Source organism: Rhinichthys klamathensis, unplaced genomic scaffold (genome assembly GCF_029890125.1).
Source record: "Rhinichthys klamathensis goyatoka isolate OS25496 unplaced genomic scaffold, OSU_Roscu_1.1 h1tg000103l_1, whole genome shotgun sequence".
NCBI lineage: Eukaryota > Metazoa > Chordata > Actinopteri > Cypriniformes > Leuciscidae > Rhinichthys > Rhinichthys klamathensis.
This window is the reverse complement of record NW_026606642.1, coordinates 633,503-659,050: the sequence shown is the minus strand read 5'-3', so window position 1 is coordinate 659,050 and position 25,548 is coordinate 633,503. Positions and strand designations below refer to the sequence as shown.

The 25,548-nt window shown below is 43.3% G+C and overlaps 2 protein-coding genes across 2 annotated transcripts in view; both read left to right on the top strand.

The window, feature by feature from the left end:
• Window positions 1-25,548, top strand: part of LOC130086893 (uncharacterized) — an 832,515-nt gene that overhangs the window by 720,613 nt on the left and 86,354 nt on the right. The gene's annotated exons all lie outside the window — the stretch shown is intronic.
• On the top strand, window positions 8,722-10,706 carry LOC130086908 (SLAM family member 5-like). Its single transcript, XM_056253137.1, has 4 exons — window positions 8,722-8,800; window positions 9,191-9,523; window positions 9,986-10,270; window positions 10,550-10,706. Exons 1-4 carry the CDS (start codon window positions 8,752-8,754, stop codon window positions 10,675-10,677), a joined length of 795 nt encoding a protein of 264 aa, XP_056109112.1. The 5' UTR covers window positions 8,722-8,751; the 3' UTR covers window positions 10,678-10,706.

The window sequence follows — 25,548 nt, the reverse complement described above, 5'->3', positions numbered from 1 at the left end:
ATGCCCAGTGACTTTACGTGATCCACTCTGGCTTAGGTTGCCCCCTGTCTGGCCAATAGAAGGTCTTACCCGTCATAGAGATGGTCACTCGTGCCCACTGGTGACCGCTCTTTCCAATCACACAATCAGTTCTCTTCAACAGAACTCAGCTGTTTTCTGGAGCTTAGGAAAGGCACGTTTAAGAGTCACCAGGGCCATTCGGATTGCCTAATAGTGTTCACACAGGGAGACAGATTAATAACAACAGTATTTAATCACTTAAATCCATTAACTATCTTAAAAGCAGCAACCTAGCTACTTGGATTATACTCAGTGAATTTAGATCACAACCGTACATTCAGTGTACATTTCCGTCGGCCCCTCCCCCGTTTCATGGTGGGGACTAAGATCAGACAAAGAAGTTACTGGTCCTAAAATAACCTAATCAAAGATGTCACTACAAATAGCTTATTATCACTTATGACACCGACTCAGGTAACAGCTTTTAGCTGACATTGACTGAGAGAGAGACATTGAATGAGAGAGGGACTGGTACACTGCACTCTGAACGTCTAACTTTATCTACCATCTTTTAACTCTATCCCAGCTTAAGGCATCTTTGCCAGATATTACATACGGTTTCAAATAAACATATTATTTATATTTGTCTTTTGCCCACACATCAGGAAATTTAGGCATTACAAATTTCCACTCAGATTGAGTCTGTTGCACTGGCAGTTTCAGCCACAGCACACATCAGATTCAGATAAGCAAACTGTTTCATTACAGCCAATAACAAACTTATCTTTTGAAAGCAAAACATCAGCTTCTAGTTATTTCATGGTCAACTTTTCAAGCTGTTTGTTTAATCAGCATTTAGCAACTGTTAATCCAGTTGTTACAGAACGAACCAGAGGAGAGACGTACAGATCCATTCGCAAGGCTTTATTCCAAAAACGTAGTCTTAGTACAGGCAAGGTCAATGAACAGCAGACAGGTATGGCAGAGGCATAGCACAGAGAAACCCTAAGGGCAAGCGTGGGTCGACGAGGTGCAAACAGAATCCGAAGGGCTAGGCTGAGGGAAAATCCAAGTGACACAGGCAGGAATCAAAACACGAAGGACAAGGCAAGACTACAGTTCAATGGAAGGCTCAGTAAGTAGCTAACACTTGGGGAGTGTTAAACGCTGACAATACAGTACAAAGAAACAATATCCGGCAACAGAGAGAGGAAGTCCAAGGGTTATAAAGGGTGTGTGATGGTTCTCAAGTGTGAGCGTGATTAGTGGAATCAGCTGTGTGAATCGTCAGTGCAATGAATGATGGGGATTGTAGTGAAGTGCAAGAGTCCATGCTGTGAGTGGGAGACCTCTGGTGGTGAATGTCCGGAAGTGAATGGACCAGATACGTGACATAGCCCCCCTCCAATGAGCGGCTTCCAGACGCTCCAATAACATCCAAGGCGGGACGGAGACAAAGATCCTCACAGCGGAGCAAAAGACCACCAGAGCAGAGCAGGCTGTGCAGGCGACCAGGGCGGAGAGGACCCCTTGGGGATCCTTCTGGCGGCCACGGCGGAGAGGATCCTTCTGGCGGCCAGGGCGGAGAACACCCCTCAGGTGGTCCTGGCGGAGAGGATCCTTCTGGCGGCCACGGCGGAGAAGACCAGAGAGTAATAGGATCCGACACCGACTCCGGAACAGGAACAGACACTGGCTCTGGAACAGGAACTGGCTCCGGAACAGGAACAGACATGGGCACAGGAACAGACACTGGCTCAGGAACAGACACAGACTCTGGCTCTGGAACAAACACAGACATTGACACAGGAACAGAGACAGACACAAACACTGAAACAGACGCTGGCTCTGGCTCAGGAACGGCAGACACTGGCTTCGGCTCAGGAACAGCAGACACCGGCTCGGGAACAGCAGACATCGGCTCTGCGGACGTGACGCGTAGCGTCTCTGGCTGTGCGGACGTGACGCGGACAGTCTCTGGCTGTGCGGACGTGACGTGGACAGTCTCTGGCTGTGCGGACGTGACGCGGACAGTTTTTGGTTGTGCGGACGTGAAGAGGACAGTCTCTGGCTGTGCGGACGTGACGCGGACAGTTTTTGGTTGTGCGGACGTGACGAGGACAGTCTCTGGTTGTGCGGACCTGACGTGAAGTGCAGGCTCGGCTGGACTGACGTGAAGTGCAGGCTCGGCATGAAGCCCAGGCATGTCGTGGTGACTCTCTGGCTGGACGTGGCTGACGTGAAGCTCTGGCTGGACGTGGCTGACGTGAAGCTGTGAAGACCCTGGACTGGACAGGACCAGTGGTGAAGGTTCTGGATGGGTAACAGGGCTGGACAAGAATTCATAAATAGTCGCCTCTGACACCTCCAAAGGTTCTGCAGCAGATGCCGCCACCTCTGGAGGTTCTACAGTGGTAGCATCAAGAATCTGGTAAAGTTCATTAACAAGACAGGTACCGTGCTCATCTATGGTTCCTTTGACCCTGACATGACAGGCTGAGAGGACATTGCTGGGCGCAACCACCATACAAGGGGCTGAAGCGAACACCGCCGCTTCAAGAGGTTCTGCAGCTCGTGCCGCCACCTCTGGATTAACTGCAGCGGGTTCCTTAGCCTGGGGCAGTTCTGAGGTGGTATACGCAGCCCAAACGCAACATAGAGCGATCCCCATCATGGGAAGCGCTTCTGACAGGGTAATCAGTGCAGGATCAGAGGGATCAAAGTGAGTGGGTTTGGGGATACCAGCTGTGCGTGCAGAAACCAGTGGTGCATCCCTCACACTGGAAACCAGACTGGGAAATCGAAGCACTGACCTTGAATATCTGGGTGTGGCAGACAGGACGTGAGAAGATTCTGGCTGGTCAGTGGTGACATGACGAGACTCTGGAAAATCAACTGTGACTCGGCTTGACTCGTGACGATCAACTGTGACTCGGCTTGACTCGTGACGATCAACTGTGACTCGGCTTGACTCGTGACGATCAACTGTGACTTGGCTTGGCTCGTGACGATCAACTGTGACTCGGCTTGACTCGTGACGATCAACTGTGACTCGGCTTGACTCGTGACGATCAACTGTGACTTGGCTTGGCTCGTGACGATCAACTGTGACTTGGTGGGGCTCTGGAAGATCTGCTGAGACGTAACATGGCTCTGGAAGATCTGCTGAGACGTAACAGGGCTCTGGAAGATCTGCTGAGACGTAACAGGGCTCTGGAAGATCTGCTGAGACGTAACAGGGCTCTGGAAGATCTGCTGAGACGTAACAGGGCTCTGGAAGATCTGCTGAGACGTAACAGGGCTCTGGAAGATCTGCTGAGACGTAACAGGGCTCTGGAAGATCTGCTGAGACGTAACAGGGCTCTGGAAGATCTGCTGAGACGTAACAAGGCTCTGGTGCGGCTGCCATTATAGGCACGGAAGGAATGGTGCATTCCTCTGCGAACCCCACAGTGAAAAACGACCCTGTTAATAGTAGAGCATAATCTAAAAAATGACTGAGCGATGTACGAGGACCCTCATGGATTAATCGAGATCTTAAGGGTTGATTTATGCCGTCACAAAAAAAGTCAATGAGAACGCAATCAGGCAGATCAGAAAAATATGCTAACTCCAAAAACTCATGAATATATACCTCTAGCGGTCGCTTACCCTGTTCTAGGGCTAGTAACAGTCTTGCAAGGTTCATACCTGACCAGTGTTCTTCCGAAAAGCCGCTGGATCCTTGTTTGGCCGGATATTCTGTTACAGAACGAACCAGAGGAGAGACGTACAGATCCATTCGCAAGGCTTTATTCCAAAAACGTAGTCTTAGTACAGGCAAGGTCAATGAACAGCAGACAGGTATGGCAGAGGCATAGCACAGAGAAACCCTAAGGGCAAGCGTGGGTCGACGAGGTGCAAACAGAATCCGAAGGGCTAGGCTGAGGGAAAATCCAAGTGACACAGGCAGGAATCAAAACACGAAGGACAAGGCAAGACTACAGTTCAATGGAAGGCTCAGTAAGTAGCTAACACTTGGGGAGTGTTAAACGCTGACAATACAGTACAAAGAAACAATATCCGGCAACAGAGAGAGGAAGTCCAAGGGTTATAAAGGGTGTGTGATGGTTCTCAAGTGTGAGCGTGATTAGTGGAATCAGCTGTGTGAATCGTCAGTGCAATGAATGATGGGGATTGTAGTGAAGTGCAAGAGTCCATGCTGTGAGTGGGAGACCTCTGGTGGTGAATGTCCGGAAGTGAATGGACCAGATACGTGACACCAGTACGGCTTCTGCTTATTTGTTTTACATAAAAATAATTATTCTAGTTCTCAATAACGTTTCACATTTCTCAATCTCAATTTTAATTGTCAAGTTCTCAACCATAGTTTAATATTTGACTTAAGTTTTCTCTTGGATTTTATCAATCTCCAATTAGGATTCACACTAAGTTTGACGAGGCAAGCACTCTCTGCTTGTGATACTTTTGCAGTTATGGTAAATCATCTGTGAGATTAGTCTCTCTATATCATCTAAAATCTTTTTAAAAATTTTAATGGCAACACAATCATCCTTTTAGTTACTTTGATATATTCTGCAACTCACATTTGTTGGAGTCATTCATTTTACATCAACCTGTATTCATCAATTCACTTATAAAAATTAGTATTATAGATATTTTCTTCAAAAGGGTTCATGTGTCAGCCTCAACGGCTCCAACTTACTGCACGCCCTTGAAGCAGTGTGTGTCCCATTCAGGAATGTAAACAGAGCCACTGATTAAGCAGTTCTCTGTATTCTTTTACAGTCCACCAGTGGCGGATTTAATCATAATAGCCCAATCATAATCTTCATCATTATTATTGGCAGAACATTAATTTTCATAAGCTGCAAAATATTCTAAGTTGTTTTCACAAAGTGTCTGTTTAACTTTAGTCGCTTGTCCAGGGAAATTATCCCTGACCCAGAATTTCTTTCACTTGCTTCTTGTAATCATCGTAAGCAATACGAGGCTAAACATTTTAATTTTTCTGTTTCTTTGTTTGTTTGTAGCCAGTCAAGTTGTTTAAATTTCCAATCAGAATCAAAATCCTGACTACCATTTACTTAATAATTTCTGCAAATTTCTTTAAAGTGAGGGCTTTAGAGCACAGCTGCTTACAGCGTTTGCTTTTCCTGTCTCACTATTTGTTTCAGGACTCTTCAGGTTACTGATTAAGTTATTACATTTTTTTTTTTTTGCCATATCTTAATCATGGTTCATACTCACCTGAAGTTATTGCAGAAATGGAGGCGGCGATCTTTGAACAACACAGCTTGGCTTCTGCGTGATGAAACTGCAAAGTATACTCCAAAATCACAGTTACATATACTGGTCCATGCCAATTTGGGTCACAACTTTTTAAATTTTTCTCTCGGAATTGTTCCTGATGCATCCCTGGCAAACAACCCTATTATTGTTAGTATCCCTAACTGCCTGCTTCACTTCACTAAGTTCGGGGATCCCCTATCTGAGATGGAAGAGATTGAGCAGGTTTACGGTGCCACTGGACCTCTAGCCCAGGGACGTGCTCTGCTGGGGTGGTGCTACACCAGTAATGCCCAGCGGGGCCCCCACAGAGAACGCTTCGCTTGCGCTGTCTGCTGCCGTTACCCTTAACGACGCTCTCAGCGACTTCTTATACTGTCAGTAGTATAATTAACTTACTCCTTCACTCGCCTCATCGGAGTGAAGCTTCACTCGCCTCATCGGAGTGAAGCTCTCCCGCTCTCCTTCAAAATCTCTTCCAGTCAGACAACCCTAACAATTAACAAAAGCTTACTACCTTGTTTGTTGATTTGCCAGGGGTGTCACCGAGAATAATTGCCTGCGCATCCTCCACCATAACTGTAAGGGGTATACAGTCAAAGACCCAGAACCAGATATGAAGAATGAAGACCCGGAGTCAGAATTATAAAAAATTAAAGAAAAGTTTTACTGAAGATAGTTTGCATTTTCATCAGCAGAAGTCAGCTTCAAGACTCACACAGGAGTTCGTAGGCCGCCTCGCTTACAGTTACAAAGATCACAGCAGTTATACCATTTCCAAGGTCTAAGCTACGTCATTGCTTACAGGTTGAATGATTCTCATTGGCTAAGAAACATGAAAGCCTAAACAATTTAACACATGTGAGGAGATAGGGGTGCCTATCGCCATTAGTAAAGATAGTTGTCGTCCACTCATTGGATTTAGGTCTGTGGTGGCCTCGCAGGTTAGAGAAGGGCGCCGGGGTGTCTGGTCCGACCGTCCAGAACCAACATAGAATGTCATACGCACACACACAAATAACAGACACTAGCAAATAACAGCTCCCATCAAGGCTGAAGAGAGTCTGAGCTCCTTATTATCAGTTAAGTATACCAAAACATAATGCTAAAACATTCACTCGTTTGGGAGAAAAACAGATAACTGACATTTACTCCCAAGGAAGGAAATACACTGGAAAGAATACATTTTAATACAACAATTAAAGTTTGATAGTAACGCTCAATATAGCTTGACCATATGTCCAACGAAGGATCATATGTGTCCACGCTGCCTTTAGGACCCTCTAACCTTTCTACTGATCCCAGAGAAAGAGACAAACGGCCTTGTGGGTTACGTGGCCTTCGTGTCCTGCGTGTACTACGTGCAATCTCAAAGTAAGATTGGAATGCACCTAAAAGAAACTGGTAACTTGCATCCATGCATTTAAGAAAATATAATTTCACAAGCACAAGAATATAAAAATTATGATGTGATAATGAATATATTTGATTATTGATTTTTATAAAGGAAGTATATAACCATTCAAAATGATATATGATTATATATGTATTTGAAGAGGCAAGGGATTTTGACCAACCCTTCAGCATCATCTGTTCCATGCGAGAGGATATTCTCTAAAGCTGGTGAAATTGTTTAAAAAAAGAAAAGAAATCGCCTTTCACCAAACACTGTGGAGAAAATAATATTTCTGAATAAAAACCATACCATTTAATGAACACTTTGTCTAAGCCTTCTGCATGATGTACCCAAAGCACATCCTCTGCCACGTTTATTATTATTTTTTTTTATTCATTGGAGAACTATGAACATTGTGACATAAAAACATGCATCAAAGACACAGAAACTTCAAAAACCCTCTGCTACATTATACAAGTACAACCAGTTACACAAGCACATCCTTTTCAACATACACAAATATCAGTCCCACCAGTTAACAAGTTATAGAGCTCTGCTTCCCACAGCTAAACAAGATAAAGCTTTCACACATGATACTGCCCTGCTAAAAACAAACAAAAAAACTATAGAAACCATCACAGAAATGTTATTGGATTTAATGGTTTTCATGGGAATTTTATTGGTTGTAATGGGAATTATAATGGTCTATGTGGGTCTCTGATATGTGTTGGGTTCTATTGGTGGGGGCATTACATCCTAATGGAATATGTGCCAAAAAATAATTCTGTAGTGGTTTAAATGGTAAAAGCCAATGGTTCCTATTGGTATTTTATTAGAAACCATTAGAATTTGTGTGATGGTTTCCAACTTTTTTTAAGCTGGTCTGATCTTCTGTCCTTAATTACACACACACATCATGCTTAATGTTTTATTATCAAGGTGAACACATGAAATTCATCAGTATCTGTAAAATTCACCTAAATAAATGAGTTTCACAGCACTACACTGTTTCAGCTTTGATCGCCTCGGTAAACACGTAATAAACGGGGCGTTAACAAAGCCTACTTGCATTTTATGGTTGTCAGCTTTGTTGCATTACATTTACTTCACCAGGAGATGGTGCTGCAATTTCTATCTGAATGAAGCTTCGAGTAATGAACCATTTTCGACACGATTGTATCAGAAAGCAATAATGCTTCGAAACGCTTCATTTGGCCATCACTACAGACAGGTTGCTCACATGCTTCTGATTGACTTCACTTTTCTCCGTTGAAGTCTATGGGGTCGCTGTGTCCATTTCTTTTACTGTCTATGGATACTTCGCATGTGTGAAATCAGTCCTTATGGCCTCGATATTGCCACCTGCTGTCACATGTGAGTATTGTGATGATCTGTAACGTGATGCGGTGAAGGCAGAGAGGAGGCTGGATCCAAACGCAGTGTACACGCTTTATTTAAACAAACTATAAACTTAAACAGAGACTCAGAACTTGGAACAGGAATCTTTACACAGGAACGACCAACACTCACGTTAATCCTGGAACAGAACATACATTCAACAACTCACAAAGACAGGGCAGAAACACAGGGCTTAAATAATCAGGGACAAACGAGCTAGACAGGATAACAAGGGGGCGTGGTTAACAAGAAACACCTGGGATAACTAATGGACAAGACAGGGAACCACTAAACATGACAAGACACAAACCCACATCGTGACAAGTATACAGTGGAAATTTGTATGATGTGTCCATTTCCTCATATTATCTACTGGATAGGAACATAATAAACCATAAAAATAAAATACAAAAGGTATATAAGTATTTACACAAGAGCTACACAAACCTATATCACTGCACACACTAGCCAGATTCTGACAACTTGTACAAATCAAGAAAGAACTGTTGGTGTTTTTAATTAAATGCCTTTTAATCATTTTGGATTCACAGGCCTTGAGGGCGGGGATTTAAAGAGAGAAAGTACAAGAGTTGAGGTCACAACTATACTGGATGCGCACACAGGTTTTCAAGCTTGAGTTAAACTATTTCAGACCACTGTTGAAGAAAATGTTACACACATTTGTTTTTTGCTGTTTCTGCTGTTTCCCTCTAGTTGGTAAGTGACAGATTTTTCTTTTTACGATTTATAGATTTATAGCATCATGTTATTAGTGTGGAGCTACAATTAACTTCAGTTCCACCATCAATACATAGCAAAAATGTAGATTTTCCACGGTTCAATTTACTTATTTAACACTAAACCAAAACTAGAAATGTACTATTTATGAAGATATGTGAATTCAGATAGCTGTTTACTTCATGCCATTCATTTTCCACACTTCTTTTTCTATCTTTTGCCATTTCAAACTAATTCAAATTTATTTTTTCAAAGTTTGTAATTATTTGTGTTTGTAATCATTTCAAAACTACTTAACTTCATCAAACCAAACTACATTTTTTATCTTTATGACGTGTCACTGAGAAACTGTTTCTGTTTCTTCTTCAGGTGTGTTTGGTGATTCAGATGCACTGAAGTCAGTGATGGAAGGAGATTCAGTCACTTTAGACATTATTGTTACTGAAATACAGGACATGAATAGGATCATATGGAAGTTTGGAACTAACGAGTCAACCATAGCTAAAATAAATAAAGGGTCCAGTAAGATATATGATGATGTTCTTGATGGGAGATTCAGAGACAGACTGAAACTGGACAATCAAACTGGATCTCTGACCATCACACACATCAGAGACACACACTCTGGAGTTTACGAAGTGATCATCAGCAAAAGCAGCAGAAGCAACACAACCACACACAGTTTCAACGTTACTGTCTATGGTGAGCATTACAGCTCACTGTATTTTATATTACAGACATGGCTCCAAGCTTCACAAAAATAACTGAATCATTTTTCAACATCATTCTGATTCCACACAATGCAAATATAGTCATACTGTATCTTAGCAATGCTTTGGTGTATTGATAAAAAAAACTTTGTATACATTGTGTTCTTGACTGTATAAAGGAAGTGGGGCAGAATCACTGTAATAATTTAGTATATTTTTTTTATTTTTTTATTCAAAACATTCAAAAGCAACAGCAGTGTATAACCCATACATTCACTCAACTTTGTATACCAGTTTGACAATGCAAAGTTTAAAGTGTGGCTCAGTGGATGGACCTGTGCTACAATATCTATATATATATTGCATTGTGTAACTGACCTCATACATAGCCTGATAACTGCGGGTAAAAGCCACAATTTATTCTTATTTCTCTTTATTGTGTTATGTTTTCCAGCTCACCTGGCTGTTCCTGTCATCAGTAGAGACTGTTCTTCATCGTCATCATCATCATGTTCATTGGTGTGTTCATCAGTGGTGAATGTGAGTCATGTGACTCTCTCCTGGTACGCAGGAATGAGTGTATTGTCCAGCATCAGTGTGTGTGATCTCAGCATCAGTCTCTCTCTACCTCTGGAGGTGGAATATCAGGATAAAAACACCTACAGCTGTGTGCTGAACAATCCCATCAGCAACCAGACCACACATCTGGACATCAACACACTCTGTCACACGTGTGCAGGTACGGCGGCGCTAATATTAGTTGGATTTATACACTGAAATAATTAATTGATTTTATTGACACTGATAACTTGATGCCAGAAATTATGAATAAGCTTCTGTCATCATGTCTCATGTCTTTCTAAACGGGTTTGATTTGTTTTCTAATGCACAAAAGCACCAAAAGAAGATTTATCAGAATGCAGATATCTTTTTGGCTTTTTTATTATAATTTTGAGTTTGTGACAGCTGAAGTCAGCTAGTTGAAGATCTCAATTCTATTTATCATTTGTTTTTTCAGAAGTCCACGTCCATTGTTGTGACTCAGTTGAAGCTGTGCTGCGATTGGTCGTCACTGCGCTGATAGGCGTGGCTGCTACGGTTGCTGTTGTTCTTCTGGTCAATGACGTCAGATCTACAAGAAGTTAAATGGAGAAAACAGAACAGATATCATAAATATTGTGTTTTAATCCGTAAAGATGTAAAAACATGTGTGGTTTAATTGCTTAGTGATATCAAACAACTCTTTTCTTACCAATGCTTACCTAAACCTGGTGTATTCAAAACAATGAATATCCTTTAAAATTTCATTTTATTCTTTAATGCCTTCCATTTTACATTCCTGTTAATCCCACAGTTTTCATTTTTTCTTAATAAGTTTTTTTCAGCTTGTTTCATATGCAGCCACCCCACAAATACAAATGTAAAAATATTTGTTTAGCAATGAATCACTGTACAATTAAACTGCTCTACATCTAAATCTACAACTACCGTTGTAATAGAAATGATTCAACCCCCATTGCAAATTCAGCTGTTTGCAATGAACAAATCAAACAAAAGTAATTGAAATAGCAACACAACAAATGTCTCAAGTGGTTTCCCCAAATTCAACTGAAAATGCAACTTTTAATGACTTCTCCAGGCTCAAAAGTATTTGACCCCTTTATGACAAGCATCTTTAGAACTTAGTAGTACTTTTGCTGTTCTGACCTGCTGCAAACTAGATGTATAACCAGACACCAGCTTCTGGCAGCGTTTCTGAGGAATCTTAGCCACTTATCATGAGCAATGGCCTCCAGTTCAGTAATATACTTGTGTTTGCGAGCTGCAACCGCCTTCTAATCCCACCAGAGGTTTTCTACGGGGTGATTGAAGTCAGGTGATTGTGATGGCCAGTGTAATCTTCCAGGACTTTTTCTGAAACCAAGTCTTGGTGGAATTTGGAGATGGTCCTCACTGCAGAACATGAAATCCAGGGGGAGGAGTTGGATCCAGATCCAACTCCTCCCACCTTACATATACATAAACTTACCCATCTCCGCCCCCTGATCCCTAAACCCACCCCTAATCCTACCCATCTCCACCCCTTAGATCTGGATCCAACTCTGCCCCCTGGATCTTGTGTACTGCAGTGAGGTGCTACTGGGTATTTGAGGTATTTTTGGGATCATTGTCCTGTTGGAAGGTCCAATGACGGCATGACATTTTCTACTAGGATTTCTTGATACTTCAATGAATCCATCTTGCTTTCCACATGCTGCAGGTTTCCCATGCCAGAGGATGCAAAGCAGCCCCAGAGCATCACGAGCACCAACATGTAGGCAGAGTGTTCTTTTCAGCATATGCTTCAATCTTCCTCCAGGCATACCCCTGATCCATAGTTCCGAAATGTTCCAGTTTTGTTTCATCGCTCCACAGAACAGAATCCCAAAACGTCTGTGGCTTATTTATATGATTTTGAGCAAAATGGAGCCAACTTTTCTTGTACTTTAGGTTTAATGACAAAATATAGTTATGGTTACACTTAAAATAGTTACAACATAGATGTATGAGATGTTTATAACCAAATTAGATAATTGCAACTTCCCCCATTGTTCTAAAGGTGTGACAATTCATAGACCCCCAAAGTGCACACATCTTGGACTACAGGCCTTGATCACTATCAGGCAGGGACGGATCTACGGGGTGGCAAAGGGTGGCAGCTGCCACCCCGTCTTGCCACCCCTGTTGCCACCCCATTTATAAATCAGATTATATTTTTTAAGTATATTTTATGTTCATAGCCTACACGTTGAAGGCCAAGGAGACCCGCACCAAACTCCTCTCAAACAGAAATCGCTGATTTAGAATCCCCTCCCCCTCACAATGGTTTCACCCATCACCAACACGGCAGCAACCCCCTCGAAATTTCACCAGTCACGCCAGTCTAGACAGTGCCTCGGAGAAGAGAGGCTGATAAGCAGTTAGCAGTGTGTGAGTTTAGAGGTAAGTTTGACACTAAGTCGAAAAAGTCCATAGCAGACAGTTAACCCTGCAACAACCACATTGTTACGTTATTTACATCCGCAATAGTCTTTGTTGTCTCATCGAATTTTTCTATGATCGTCAGGTCAGATAAGGGTCTAACGTTAGTCTAGCTCTTTGTGTGTGTTTAAACTACTGCTGTCACAAAATTGGCATGCATCCACTTTCCCAGCATCTATGACTATCCAATAGTGATGTAGTACTCGAGTCCGGTCTCGGAAGAGGGGGTGGAAAACAGTAAAGCAAATGTCTCGCAAAGCAAATGTTCATTTCAAATATCTTGGATTATTTTCAATCCTACACGTGCATGCTAAAATCTGCTTCAAAGTTTTCCCTTTCTCACTACCCTTGATGGTTGGGCGGTCAGGGGGTTCGTGGGGATTCCAAAGGTGGAGTGTGCAGTTTGCATGCCCGCAAAATGCTGCCACCTGATGGGGTCATCCGCAACACCCGTCCAGCACATGTGAGACAACAGCAGCTCTGGCTCTGCCCTGAATGCGATGGCCACTTACAAGTCTACCAGGCCAAAGCGCTCATAATGCACAAGGGTTTTCTGAGCCGGGTTGATGCAGGAACTGCGCATTTAACTGACCTCGCTCTCTGGGCGATGAAAGTCATGGCCCAGGCCTTCAGCCAGACGATGGCCACATTGGTGGTCCAGAGTACCATCTCTGGCTAAACCTTGCAGAGGTGCGAGATATCTACGAAGTGTGCCTTCTTGATACTCCCATCCTGGAAGGTGGCCTTTTCAGTGACACTGTCAAGGACTGTGCTTGGCAGTCCAGAAGCAGGCTGGGGCAATCTGAGCCTGCTCCGACGTAACCTCTGCTATCAGACCGTCGTGAGCTGCCCCTCAGTCTGCTCGTAGCCAAGGGTGTTCATCCCCCTGCAATAAAAAAAAAGGTGTTACATCATACTCACGGCCTCTAAACCGGGACACTATGCCTTCCCGAGGTTGGGTTACATCACACTCACGGCCTCTAAACCCGGGACACTATGCCTTCCCGAGGTTGTGCTCCACCTTGCTTCCCACTGTGGCATGTATGTAGTTCCATTGGTGCTCCTTGCATGGCATCTGTGGTCGCTCCACGCCCTTTACATTCCTGGCAAGCTCAATCGTGCAGCCTACGAACTCACACGTCAGCTCCTGCTCCAGTAAGAATGGAGACTACACCCCCAGGTGGTCCAGCTGATTTAGAGGCACAGGTAGACCTGTTCACCAATCCGGACACATCACTCTGCCAGTTGTCTTACTCCCTGACCAAGTGGACCCTCAGCACAGATGCGCTGGCACACATCGGACTCAGGGTCCTATGCAGATATGCATTTTCCCCACAGAGTGCAAGGTCAGAGAGGATGAGGAGCAGGTTTTGATGGTTGCGCCTGACTGGCCCATCCAGACCTGGTTCCCAGGATTGACCTCACAAGAGCCCTCCCTGGCGGATTCCCCTGAGGAAGGCCCTGTATTCTCTGGTACGGGGCACCACATGGCACACGCGTCCAGACCTCTGGAACCTCCACTTGTGGTCTTCGGACAGGATGCAAGGACATAAGTGGCCTACAGCGGTAGTTGACACTATCACTTCAGCAAATAACAATAATAATACCTAAAAAACACCAAAAGTGCAAAGATTTTACAACAAAAAAAAGACGCAACAACAACAAAAAAGAATAAGTAGTTTACTACTGAGGAAACTCATGAATATTCATGTAGGCTCCACCCACTGCCTCTACAGATGCACAACTCACTTTTGCTCCACATTTCACATTGATCAATGGTGCAAAAGGGAGAACGTGCAAAACTTGTCACTTGAAAGCGAAAAACAGTGTTTGAGATTCGTTGCAGCAGATTCAAGCAGTTGTAGTTATGTACTTGTGTTTGTGCTAGATAAATATACAAGACATTTGTGAGAAAATATTCTACGTGTGCAACTCTCATTGGATAAACTCTGGTAGATTTTTCCCAAAACCTAACTACGTACCTAAGTCTACCTGGGTACTCTCCTCATCGACGTTCCCTGAGTTGTCTTCAATCGACATTCTAGTCTATTTTCATATATAGCCTATTTCTCTAAACTAACTCACCTGCTTCCCTAAACTAACCTGCTACGCAGCAGTAATGACAGACAGACTTCAGCAAATCTCCCTTAAATGCTTTAATCACGGCCGGGAGATCTTCCCGAGCAGTTCTCAGAGAATCTCCCCCAAGAAGAAGCAAGGCTGGAGGATCTCAGATAAATTTCATAGAGAATCTAAAAAATAAAGAGTTTTTATATGGCAAAATGACATGATACATTACATAATTTCCCTACAATTTGATTGGTTCTTCATATGCAAACTCTTCTGTTACTAGGAAAGAGTAAACTCTGTTTTCTTCATTACTTTATATTCACAAGTTTTCAAACCTAGACACCTGTCTAGTTTCATTTCCCATATTTGTTACACGGCTATGGCAACATAGGTCTACAACATTCAAAAACACAGAACAGAGAATGTTTTAGTACATGGTGTTTCAAAGTGTTAGCATGTTAAATAAGGTTAGATGTTAGAAACATGGTTAGTTTAATATAAGATTAAAAAGTCTATCACAACTCATACTGATTTGCGAATGAGCATAATTTCTCTGTGACTTCACATTTTTTTATATGGGTGTGTAAATGTGTTTTGCACCATATTCACTGCAGCAACTGTAGCAAAAATATGAGCGTACGAGTCTCTTAATTTGTGATTTGTAGAATAGGATTTGTGCACCTGCAATGAAGAATTTGAGAAGGTGTAACTGTTGTGTTGTGTTTGTGGAAGAAAAAAAAATGTCTACAAGTTTGCAACTCTTAAAACATTTCTCTCTGTGACTTCAAATTTACTGATACACATGTGTGGTTATTCTACAACTACAAATTTGACAGACGTTCAGTGGATTCATACATACAGTGCATCTGGAAAGTATTCACAGCGCTTCAACATTTTGTTGCAGCCTTATTCCAAAATGGGTTAAATTAATTATTTTCCTCAAAATTCTACAAACAATATCACACAATGACAACGCGAAAGTTTGTTTGAAATCTTTGCAAATTTATAAAAAAAAATAAAAACCGAGAAAGAAATCACATGTAAGCCCACATGAGCATTCACAGCCTTTTGTCACGATCCACACTCACGAAGACAAAGTAAAATCCAATAGTGCAGTAGTATTTATTAAGGGAAATCCAAAACTCATCAACCAGTCCAGGCAGGGGTCATCATCCAAATACACGATCCGAAAACATAAAACAATAAACAAATAAGTACAATGCAGAAACAGACCTCAGATGTGGTGTGATGAATAACAAGGTCCCCGTAACAAACACTAAACAAGCAGGGTACTTATACACACAGACTAACAAGCATAATGGGTGACAGCTGGGTGCAATGAACAATGATGAGAACAGACAAGGATTGTGGGAAATGCAGTTTCTAATGTGACTGACACCGTGGGAGAAGGGAACCTCTAGTGGTGAACCAGGGAAACACAAACCCATACTGTGACATAACCCTCCCTCTACGGAGCGGCTACCAGACGCTCCAAGACACAACAAGACAAAAACATAGTCCAGGAGGGAGGTGGAACGGTGGAGGACCAGGGGGAGGGATGGGGGGCCAGGTCCATGAAGGGGAACAGGGGGTGACGGTTTAGCCGGCGGCCAGGGCGAAGCAGACAGTCCATCAGGCGGCCAGGGCGAAGCAGAGGAGCTATCGGGTGGCCAGGGCGAAGCAGACGACCCATCGGGCGACCAGGGTTGAGACATCAGTCCATCGGGCGGCCACGGCGGAGAGGACCCCTCGGGCGGCCACGGCGGAGAGGACCCCTCGGGCGGCCACGGCGGAGAGGACCCCTCGGGCGGCACCGGCTCCGGCCCTGGAACAGACACTGGCTCCGGCCCTGGAACAGACACTGGCTCCGGCCCTGGAACAGACACTGGCTCCGGCCCTGGAACAGACACTGGCTCCGGCCCTGGAACAGACACTGGCTCCGGCCCTGGAACAGACACTGGCTCCGGCCCTGGAACAGACACTGGCTCCGGCCCTGGAACAGACACTGGCTCCGGCCCTGGAACAGACACTGGCTCCGGCCCTGGAACAGACACTGGCTCCGGCCCTGGAACAGACACTGGCTCCGGCCCTGGAACAGCAGACACGGGCATGTCCAAGATCCGAGCCAGACGCTCCAGATAGTCCAGGTCCATGAAGGCAGACGGCACTGGCTCTGCCTCCGGCTCTGGAACGGGTACTGGCTCTCCGGCTCTGGAACGGGCACTGGCTCCGCCTCCGGCTCTGGAACGGGCACTGGCTCCGCCTCCGGCTCTGGAACGGGCACTGGCTCCGCCTCCGGCTCTGGAACGGGCACTGGCTCCGCCTCCGGCTCTGGAACGGGCACTGGCTCCGCCTCCGGCTCTGGAACGGGCACTGGCTCCGCCTCCGGCTCTGGAACGGGCACTGGCTCCGAACGGGCACTGGCTCCGCCTCCGGCTCTGGAACGGGCACTGGCTCCGCCTCCGGCTCTGGAACGGGCACTGGCTCCGCCTCCGGCTCTGGAACGGGCACTGGCTCCGCCTCCGGCTCTGGAACGGGCACTGGCTCCGCCTCCGGCTCTGGAACGGGCACTGGCTCCGCCTCCGGCTCTGGAACGGGCACTGGCTCCGCCTCCGGCTCTGGAACAGGAGACACTGGCTCCGGCTCTGGAACAGGAGACACTGGCTCCGGCTCTGGAACAGGAGACACTGGCTCCGGCTCTGGAACAGGAGACACTGGCTCCGGCTCTGGAACAGGAGACACTGGCTCCGGCTCTGGAACAGGAGACACGGGTATGTCCAGATCCGAGCCAGACGCTCCAGATCCGAGCCAGACGCTCCAGATAGTCCAGGTCCATGAAGGCAGACGGAACGTGAACAGTCTCTGACTGGGTAGACGGAACGTGAACAGTCTCTGACTGGGCAGACGTGACGTGAACAGTCTCTGACTGGGCAGATAGGACATGAACCATCTCTGACTGGGCAGGCGTGACGTGAACGGTCTCTGACTGGGCAGACGTGCATCTTTTCCCCCTTTTCCATCCACGACGGCGAGATGTTGGCTCTGTGCTGTCCTTCACTGGCCCAGGGTCAAAGGAGGGCCAGGGTGGAGAGTGGTGTTGAACTTCTCTACCACTTCCTCCTCTGCGACCTCCCCGGGTCCCACGAAAGATGACTAGGTGGGTTCCCTCAAAATAACCTCTCCTCTCCCGCTCAGTGGCTGGGGAAGAGAAGTTTGAAGACATACCGCTGGATTTAGGTCTGGACGGAGTCCTTCTGTCACAATCCACACTCACGAAGACAAAGTAAAATCCAATAGTGCAGTAGTATTTATTAAGGGAAATCCAAAACTCATCAACCAGTCCAGGCAGGGGTCATCATCCAAATATACAATCCGAAAACATAAAACAATAAACAACTAAGCACAACGCCGAAACAGACCTCAGCTGTGGTGTGATGAATAACAAGGACTCCGTAACAAACACTAAACAAGCAGGGTACTTATACACACAGACTAACAAGCATAATGGGTGACAGCTGGGTGCAATGAACAATGATGAGAACAGACAAGGATTGTGGGAAATGCAGTTTCTAATGTGACTGACACCGTGGGAGAAGGGAACCTCTAGTGGTGAACCAGGGAAACACAAACCCATTCTGTGACACCTTTGCCATGACACTTAAAATTGAGCTCAGGTGGATCCTGTCCCCACTGATTATCCTTGAGATGTTTCTATAACTTGATTGGAGTTTATTCAATACTATATTGTTGTTTGTCGTGATATTTATGCACGTGCTAAGAAGAGAGTTTCGATTAACAGACATGTAGCCTACAAATAGAAGGTCACATTCTGTGTTTATTGCAAATGCATATATTAACCATACTGATTTTGATCGCTGGAGTATTTGTGATATCATTTAGTATTCTATTTACGTTTTGAGGGTGTTTAAGTGATTTATCACGAGTAGGCCCATTTCACTTATCCTAGTTGTCCTGGGCTGGCATACAATATTTTGCCAAACTTTTAATTTTCTCAAATATTTTTAACAGATGAATAGAGAGTGCATGTTAGCATGACCACAATAGACCCATTCATGGGAAATACCCTAGGTTTAAATAAACCACAATTATCAATATACAACACGCCCTATAATACTCTAATTGCTTTATTGCTGCAAATAACTATAACAGTGACTTTTTGATTGAACTCTGCTCACTGTAAGTGGTGTTGTGCTCCTTGTAATCTTATGTTCAATGTAACTCATAGAGAGCTGTGTAGTGACGACGGACAAGAGGATAAAAATGGTCACTAATGTCTAGCTTGATGAGGATATAGCCAAAGCTTTTAGAGGTAAACTGAGAATTTAACGGAATTCTAATGCATTTCTATGCAAATTATTATACATACTGTATATTCAAACATGGATACAAAAATGTTAATCATTGGTTAATTTTATATAAATTATTCTTCCCATTCACAGATCCTGTGATATAGCAGTCTTCAAATACTACAGTGTCTGAACCCCAAGCCCTCAGTGGCAGAAAATGAGTCGTACTCAAAGTGATCGACCACTTGAAGATGAAGATGTGACATTCAAACTCTTCTGTTTCTTTGGTTTAGCCATTTGTAGGCCTAAGTTTGTAAATAATGCATTATTCACTTCTGCACTTTTATTTTTTCAGAAAATTGTATTCTGGTGCTTATTTATTGATTTCCATTACACGAGAGTAGATGTTAAAACTTCATGCTGATTTGTACTCAGCTTTCGCCAAGATAAGCAAAACTAAGACGTAGCTTTACAGTAAACTATGATTCTCCATCCATTTACGCTTCTTTCCATACGGTGGTGTGACTCCCCTTCTGTCCGGCGTTAACGGCTGCAGTGTACTTGCCGCGTCAGCACACGCTACGGCTGCAACTACAGGACCAGCACGACAACCGTCTGGATTGAGCCGAGTAGGGGACATCTCTAGGGTCTTCAAGTGGGCACCTTCCGTCCTCAGTGTTTCGTCGACTAGCCCACGACACCTCAAGAGGGCTCGACAGTGACTCTGGCGTCCCAGAGTCCCCCTCCGTCCCCCACTCAACTCAGCCCAGCTTACTGACCTCTACATCCCTCCTGCTGCTGAGACCTAACCGCAATCTCACAATCTCTCCGCAACCCAACCATACGTGCCAACCCGTTTGACTAAGGCTGTCGAGCCCCACTGGTGCGTTAATGCAGTTTCAGTGGCAACGGTTCCGTATGGCATACCACCTACCGCAAAACACAATATTTGCCCAACCACCCGTCATTCACGCAATATCCACAGGAATGTAATGACTGTAAATACTATGCAAATTATACAAATAAACCAACAGACTCTTCAAGTTTTCAAGAATTCTTCTAAACCGTAGTGTGGCGGCCTGTACACAGCCAGCTAGAATCTTTCCGTCTCAACCACAGCCAGTTGCTGCTCCTCTCTGCTGCTTCAGATAAGTTCTTTACTGTGCGACGCAACTCTTGGCCGCTGAATCCGACGTCTCTGAGGAACCGGGTTGTAGAGTGTGCCACAAAACCTCGACAACCCACTTCCACTGGATAAACCTGGACTCTCCATCCTCGCTGTTCTGCTTCAGTGGCCAGATGAGCATACCGCAGTTTCTTCCTCTCATATGCCACATCTACCGCATCCTCCCATGGCACTGTTAACTCTATCAGTTGAACAATGCGTGCTGATCCAGACCACAAAACAATATCTGGTCGTAGGTTAGTGGTGGCAATCTCAGGTGGAAAAATAAGCCGTTGATCAAGATCAGCCAGCATCTTCCAGTCCCTAGCAGCTTCCAGTTGTCCTGGGCGAGAACTGGTTTTAACACTTTTTCTTGGTGGTTGCTCGCCTGGGCGGAGGAATATTGTCTTCTGCGTGTAATGTTTTGCTAGAACAGGCGGCAACTTATTGGTCATGTTACGCTTGCCTTCCAATGCTAAAGCCAAACATCACAGTACTTGGTCATGGCGCCAAGTAAGTGTGGAAGCAATGATCCAACAACACAACTCTCCCATAAAATCTCCCAGTAAAAAGATAGGATGATCAGCTGCTCTGGATACAGCATTATATATATATATATATATATATATATATATATATATATATATATATATATAAGAAACAAATGTATATATTACACAAAGATAAACAATAGATAAAAGATAAATAATTGAACAAAAGATATACATATTATATAGGCCTACACAGTGCTTTAATTTTAGGAAGGTATACTAACATTACTGTTCAGGTATGAAAAAAGAAAAAGAAATCTAATAAAGTAAATCAAATATAAAATAACACTGCATAGTTTATCATAGATAAATTTGTACTTTTGAAACAATAATTTTCAGTTAATTAAATGCAGCCTTGGTGAGCAGAAGATACTTCTTTCAAAAGCATAAAAAAGTGTAATGTTTCTTTTGACAGATACTGTGTATATATAAACTAATGACAAGTTTTCTTGGATTTCAGGAGCGATAAGAAAGAACCCCGCTACAAGAGAGACAACAGAAGGGAGCCTCCAAGAAGTGGTTTTGAACTTTTTGAAGGGAGCTGCTGACAGAGAAGGGGCAGGAAACAACAGCGGGAAAACTGAAGGGGCTCAAATATTGTTTTTTAAAAGCTTAAACTTAAAAGTTTAATATATAATATATAATATATATATATATATATATATATATATATATATATATATATCAGGGGCGTAATTTATGGGGGGGTAATTTATGGGGGGGGTGGGGGGGGGGGGATAACCCCCCCAATATTTATACCATGATCACATGAAAAATATGCAGAACAATTTTTTTTAAACTATATTAAACATTACAACCCCCCCAATGTTCAAACCAAATCTACGCCCTTGATATATACACTCACCGGCCACTTTATTAGGTACACCTGTCCAACTGCTCGTTAACACTTAATTTCTAAGCAGCCAATCACATGGCGGCAACTCAGTGCATTTAGGCATGTAGACATGGTCAAGACAATCTCCTGCAGTTCAAACCGAGCATCAGTATGGGGAAGAAAGGTGATTTGAGTGACTTTGAACGTGGCATGATTGTTGGTGCCAGAAGGGCTGGTCTGAGTATTTCAGAAACTGCTAATCTACTGGGATTTTCACGCACAACCATCTCTAGGGTTTACAGAGAATGGTCCGAAAAAGAAAAAACATCCAGTGAGCGGCAGTTCTGTGGGCGGAAATGCCTTGATGATGCCAGAGGTCAGAGGAGAATGGGCCGACTGATTCAAGCTGATAGAAGAGCAACTTTGACTGAAATAACCACTCGTTACAACCGAGGTATGCAGCAAAGCATTTGTGAAGCCACAACACACACAACCTTGAGGCGGATGGGCTACAACAGCAGAAGACCCCACCGGGTACCACTCATCTCCACTACAAATAGGAAAAAGAGGCTACAATTTGCAAGAGCTCACCAAAATTGGACAGTTGAAGACTGGAAAAATGTTGCCTGGTCTGATGAGTCTCGATTTCTGTTGAGACATTCAGATGGTAGAGTCAGAATTTAGCATAAACAGAATGAGAACATGAATCCATCATGCCTTGTTACCACTGTGCAGGCTGGTGGTGGTGGTGTAATGGTGTGGGGGATGTTTTCTTGGCACACTTTAGGCCCCTTAGTGCCAATTGGGCATCGTTTAAATGCCACGGCCTACCTGAGCATTGTTTCTGACCATGTCCATCCCTTTATGGCCACCATGTACCCAACTTCTGATGGCTACTTTCAGCAGGATAATGCGCCATGTCATAAAGCTGGAATCATCTCAGACTGGTTTCTTGAACATGACAATGAGTTCGCTGTACTCAAATGGCCTCCACAGTCACCAGATCTCAATCCAATAGAGCATCTTTGGGATGTGGTGGAACGGGAGATTCGCATCATGGATGTGCAGCCGACAAATTTGCGGCAACTGTGTGATGCCATCATGTCAATATGGACCAAACTCCCTGAGGAATGCTTCCAGCACCTTGTTGAATCAATGCCACGAAGAATTGAGGCAGTTCTGAAGGCAAAAGGGGGTCCAACCCGTTACTAGCATGGGGTACCTAATAAAGTGGCCGGTGAGTGTATGTATATATATATATATATATATATATATATTAGGGTATGTAACGAATCGATACACGCGCGCATTGAACCGTTCGGTACGAGGCTTTCGGTATGCATTTTTAAACCAAACGGTTCGTTGGACCATTTTTCCTGCCAACCAAAATTTATTATTTTTATAACCTTTGGAAGCCAAAATCCAAAATAAAACCAGGCTATAAACTCATAAAAATCACTCATAAAGCAGGGCGGTCGTGTTGTGTGCACTGTGGCACCTCTCTCTCTCTCTCTCTCTCTCTCTCTCTCTCTCTCTCTCTCTCTCTCTCTCTCTCTCTCTCTCTCTCTCTCTCTCTCTCTCTCTCTCTCTTCTGGACTGCGAATAGCAAAAATGCATCACAGTTTAATATTATTGTATATAGCCTAGAAATGGCTGGCGAGATTAAAAAAAAACCCGTCTTTATAGCAATAATAGCCTAAATATAGCCTAAATAGTAGGCTACGTTAATTTTCTTATTTAATTTTTATACAGTACCGACAACCAGGCGCGTCGTTAGACATGGGCATTCGGGGCTTCAGCCCCGGATGTTTTTTTTTTAGCCCCGGATCTCAAAAAAATTAATTTATTGATAATTATTATTATTTTTTAATAATTTTGTATTTATATTAAAAAAATGACCGGGTCTTTTAATCTATCCTTCGGAATCATGTATTAAAGACGATTAAAATGTGTTCAAGCAGATCAAAGTTACTATGGTTACTAGTTACAGCACGCTTGCATTTAGAGTGCGCACCAGAGGAGAGAGAGAGCGTGAAAGAGCCATGTTTGTGGCTTCTGGTGGTGGTAGCTATTATGGACATTAGAGGGGGAAGGTAGCCTATACTATATACTATATGAAAACTATAGTATAATGTGAGATAGAAATACAAATTTAAGTCGTTAAATTCAAGATCACGTAAACGTTTCCCTCCGCTGCGGCTGTCAGTCATTCTCCATTCAGCATCAAACAGCGCGTTGCGTTTGGTTACGACAGTCAACGATGAAACTCTCTCCAAGATGATTCAATGTTACTATTATTATACTTTATCGGACGGTAGATAAAGCTATATGGTTTCACATAAAATGACTATATCTTGCTGGACTGTATTGCTTAATATTCGTTTCTACCGTGATCACACTGGAGAGCACTATAATTGTTCTTCACGCGCACATTAACTGAAATTTAAAACTGTTAAAAGAAAAGGCTCAATAAACTATTGCATAGATAGATAGATACTGTTACTGTACACTATGCATCGATATGCCTTTCCTTTGTGCTTTGAACTTTTCTGCGCGCTGTGACTGTGTTGCTTCAAGCGCATCATTCTGCGCTCGAGATGCGCATAAGCGCTGTGTGCCGCACATGAGTCTTTCATAATTATATCATAATACTTTTGCGCAATGAAAGATTATTAATAGCTTTTTTTGTTCTGTTCTGCCCTTTCTATCATATGTTGCTGCCTCATTAAACAGCTGTGCTATACATTTAAAAATGTCTTAATTGTATAGTAGACTATATATAGCCTATAATAATTGATCTTTCTGATTTTTATCTTGTTTTTCATGAATGTATTTTACAACAATACAAAGAGCAATGTGTAACGTTTTACCTGATTTAGTGCTACACTTATTTTCTCTTTGTTCCCCACTAAATAATGTTTTTTTCACTAAATGGTCAGATTTAATACTGTTTTTCTAGACTAAATTTTACTGAGTTATCCACTAATCTAGTTTATAATATAATTTTTGTCATAGGTTATGATCATATTTTTTTTTTTTGATTTGTTGTTTTTATTTATAATGAAGTTGTCTGTATTAAGTAGATTGTGTTTAACACACAAAAGAGTGATTATCAGTTTCTACTTGATTTAAAAAAAACTGCGCTGGTATTGGACCGGTATCGGTTGATACTCCGAATTTTTGGTATCGGATTGGATCGGTTCAGAAAAAATGATATCGGGACATCCCTAATATTTTCTGGTAGGCTATATCTAAGTTACCCAGGAGCTCTGTTGACATAGGCTTAGCTTGCATGAATTGAGTCGTTAAACACAGCAGGAGAGAACGCAACTATATATATAGTTTTATATTCATTTTTTTATATATTTAATATTCATGTATTATTTATTTGTGTTTCTGTGAATAGCTGTTGCAGTTCTACAAATAAAGCATTCTATCTTTTTACCTATCAATTAAATTAGCTACAAAAAATGCACCTGAATGCAGGAAATTAAGTGTTTAATGCCCAATGTTTCCTGGGGGAGGTCCCCCAGACCCCCCATTTATATTATTATTTCTTATTATTATGTGCCTCTGAGTTGAAGTAGTAGTTACCAAAAGCGGGGGTGGGTGGGTGGGTGGTGGGATGGGCTAAGCCCCCAATGTATCAAGACCCTAGCAACGCCCCTGCCGACAACAAAGCCGATAATGTCCGAGCTTATAACGTTACAGCAGTCTTTCAAAATTCAGCCCCGGGGCCCGTTTAATACCGGGTTTTGGTACCCATCCCATACTTACAACCAAACTAACTACAATCTGTTCCTAAAAGTCATTAGAAAATGAGCATTTAAGTGCTTTAAATTTTAAATCACAGATTTAAAATTGCTCCTACGGGCCCCTGCCTATAGGCTAGCTACTTGACATGTATTAGTGATTTCTTAAGTTATACGGACGTTGTTTTGTGACGCTATTTTGTATTGAAGTCTATGGGAAGTCTTTTTATTTTCCCCTAAATGTGGGCGTGAATCTGTTCAGAGACATTCTATGACGTTGCGCCGGTTGTGAGTAGTAGTTCTTCTGATGGTAACT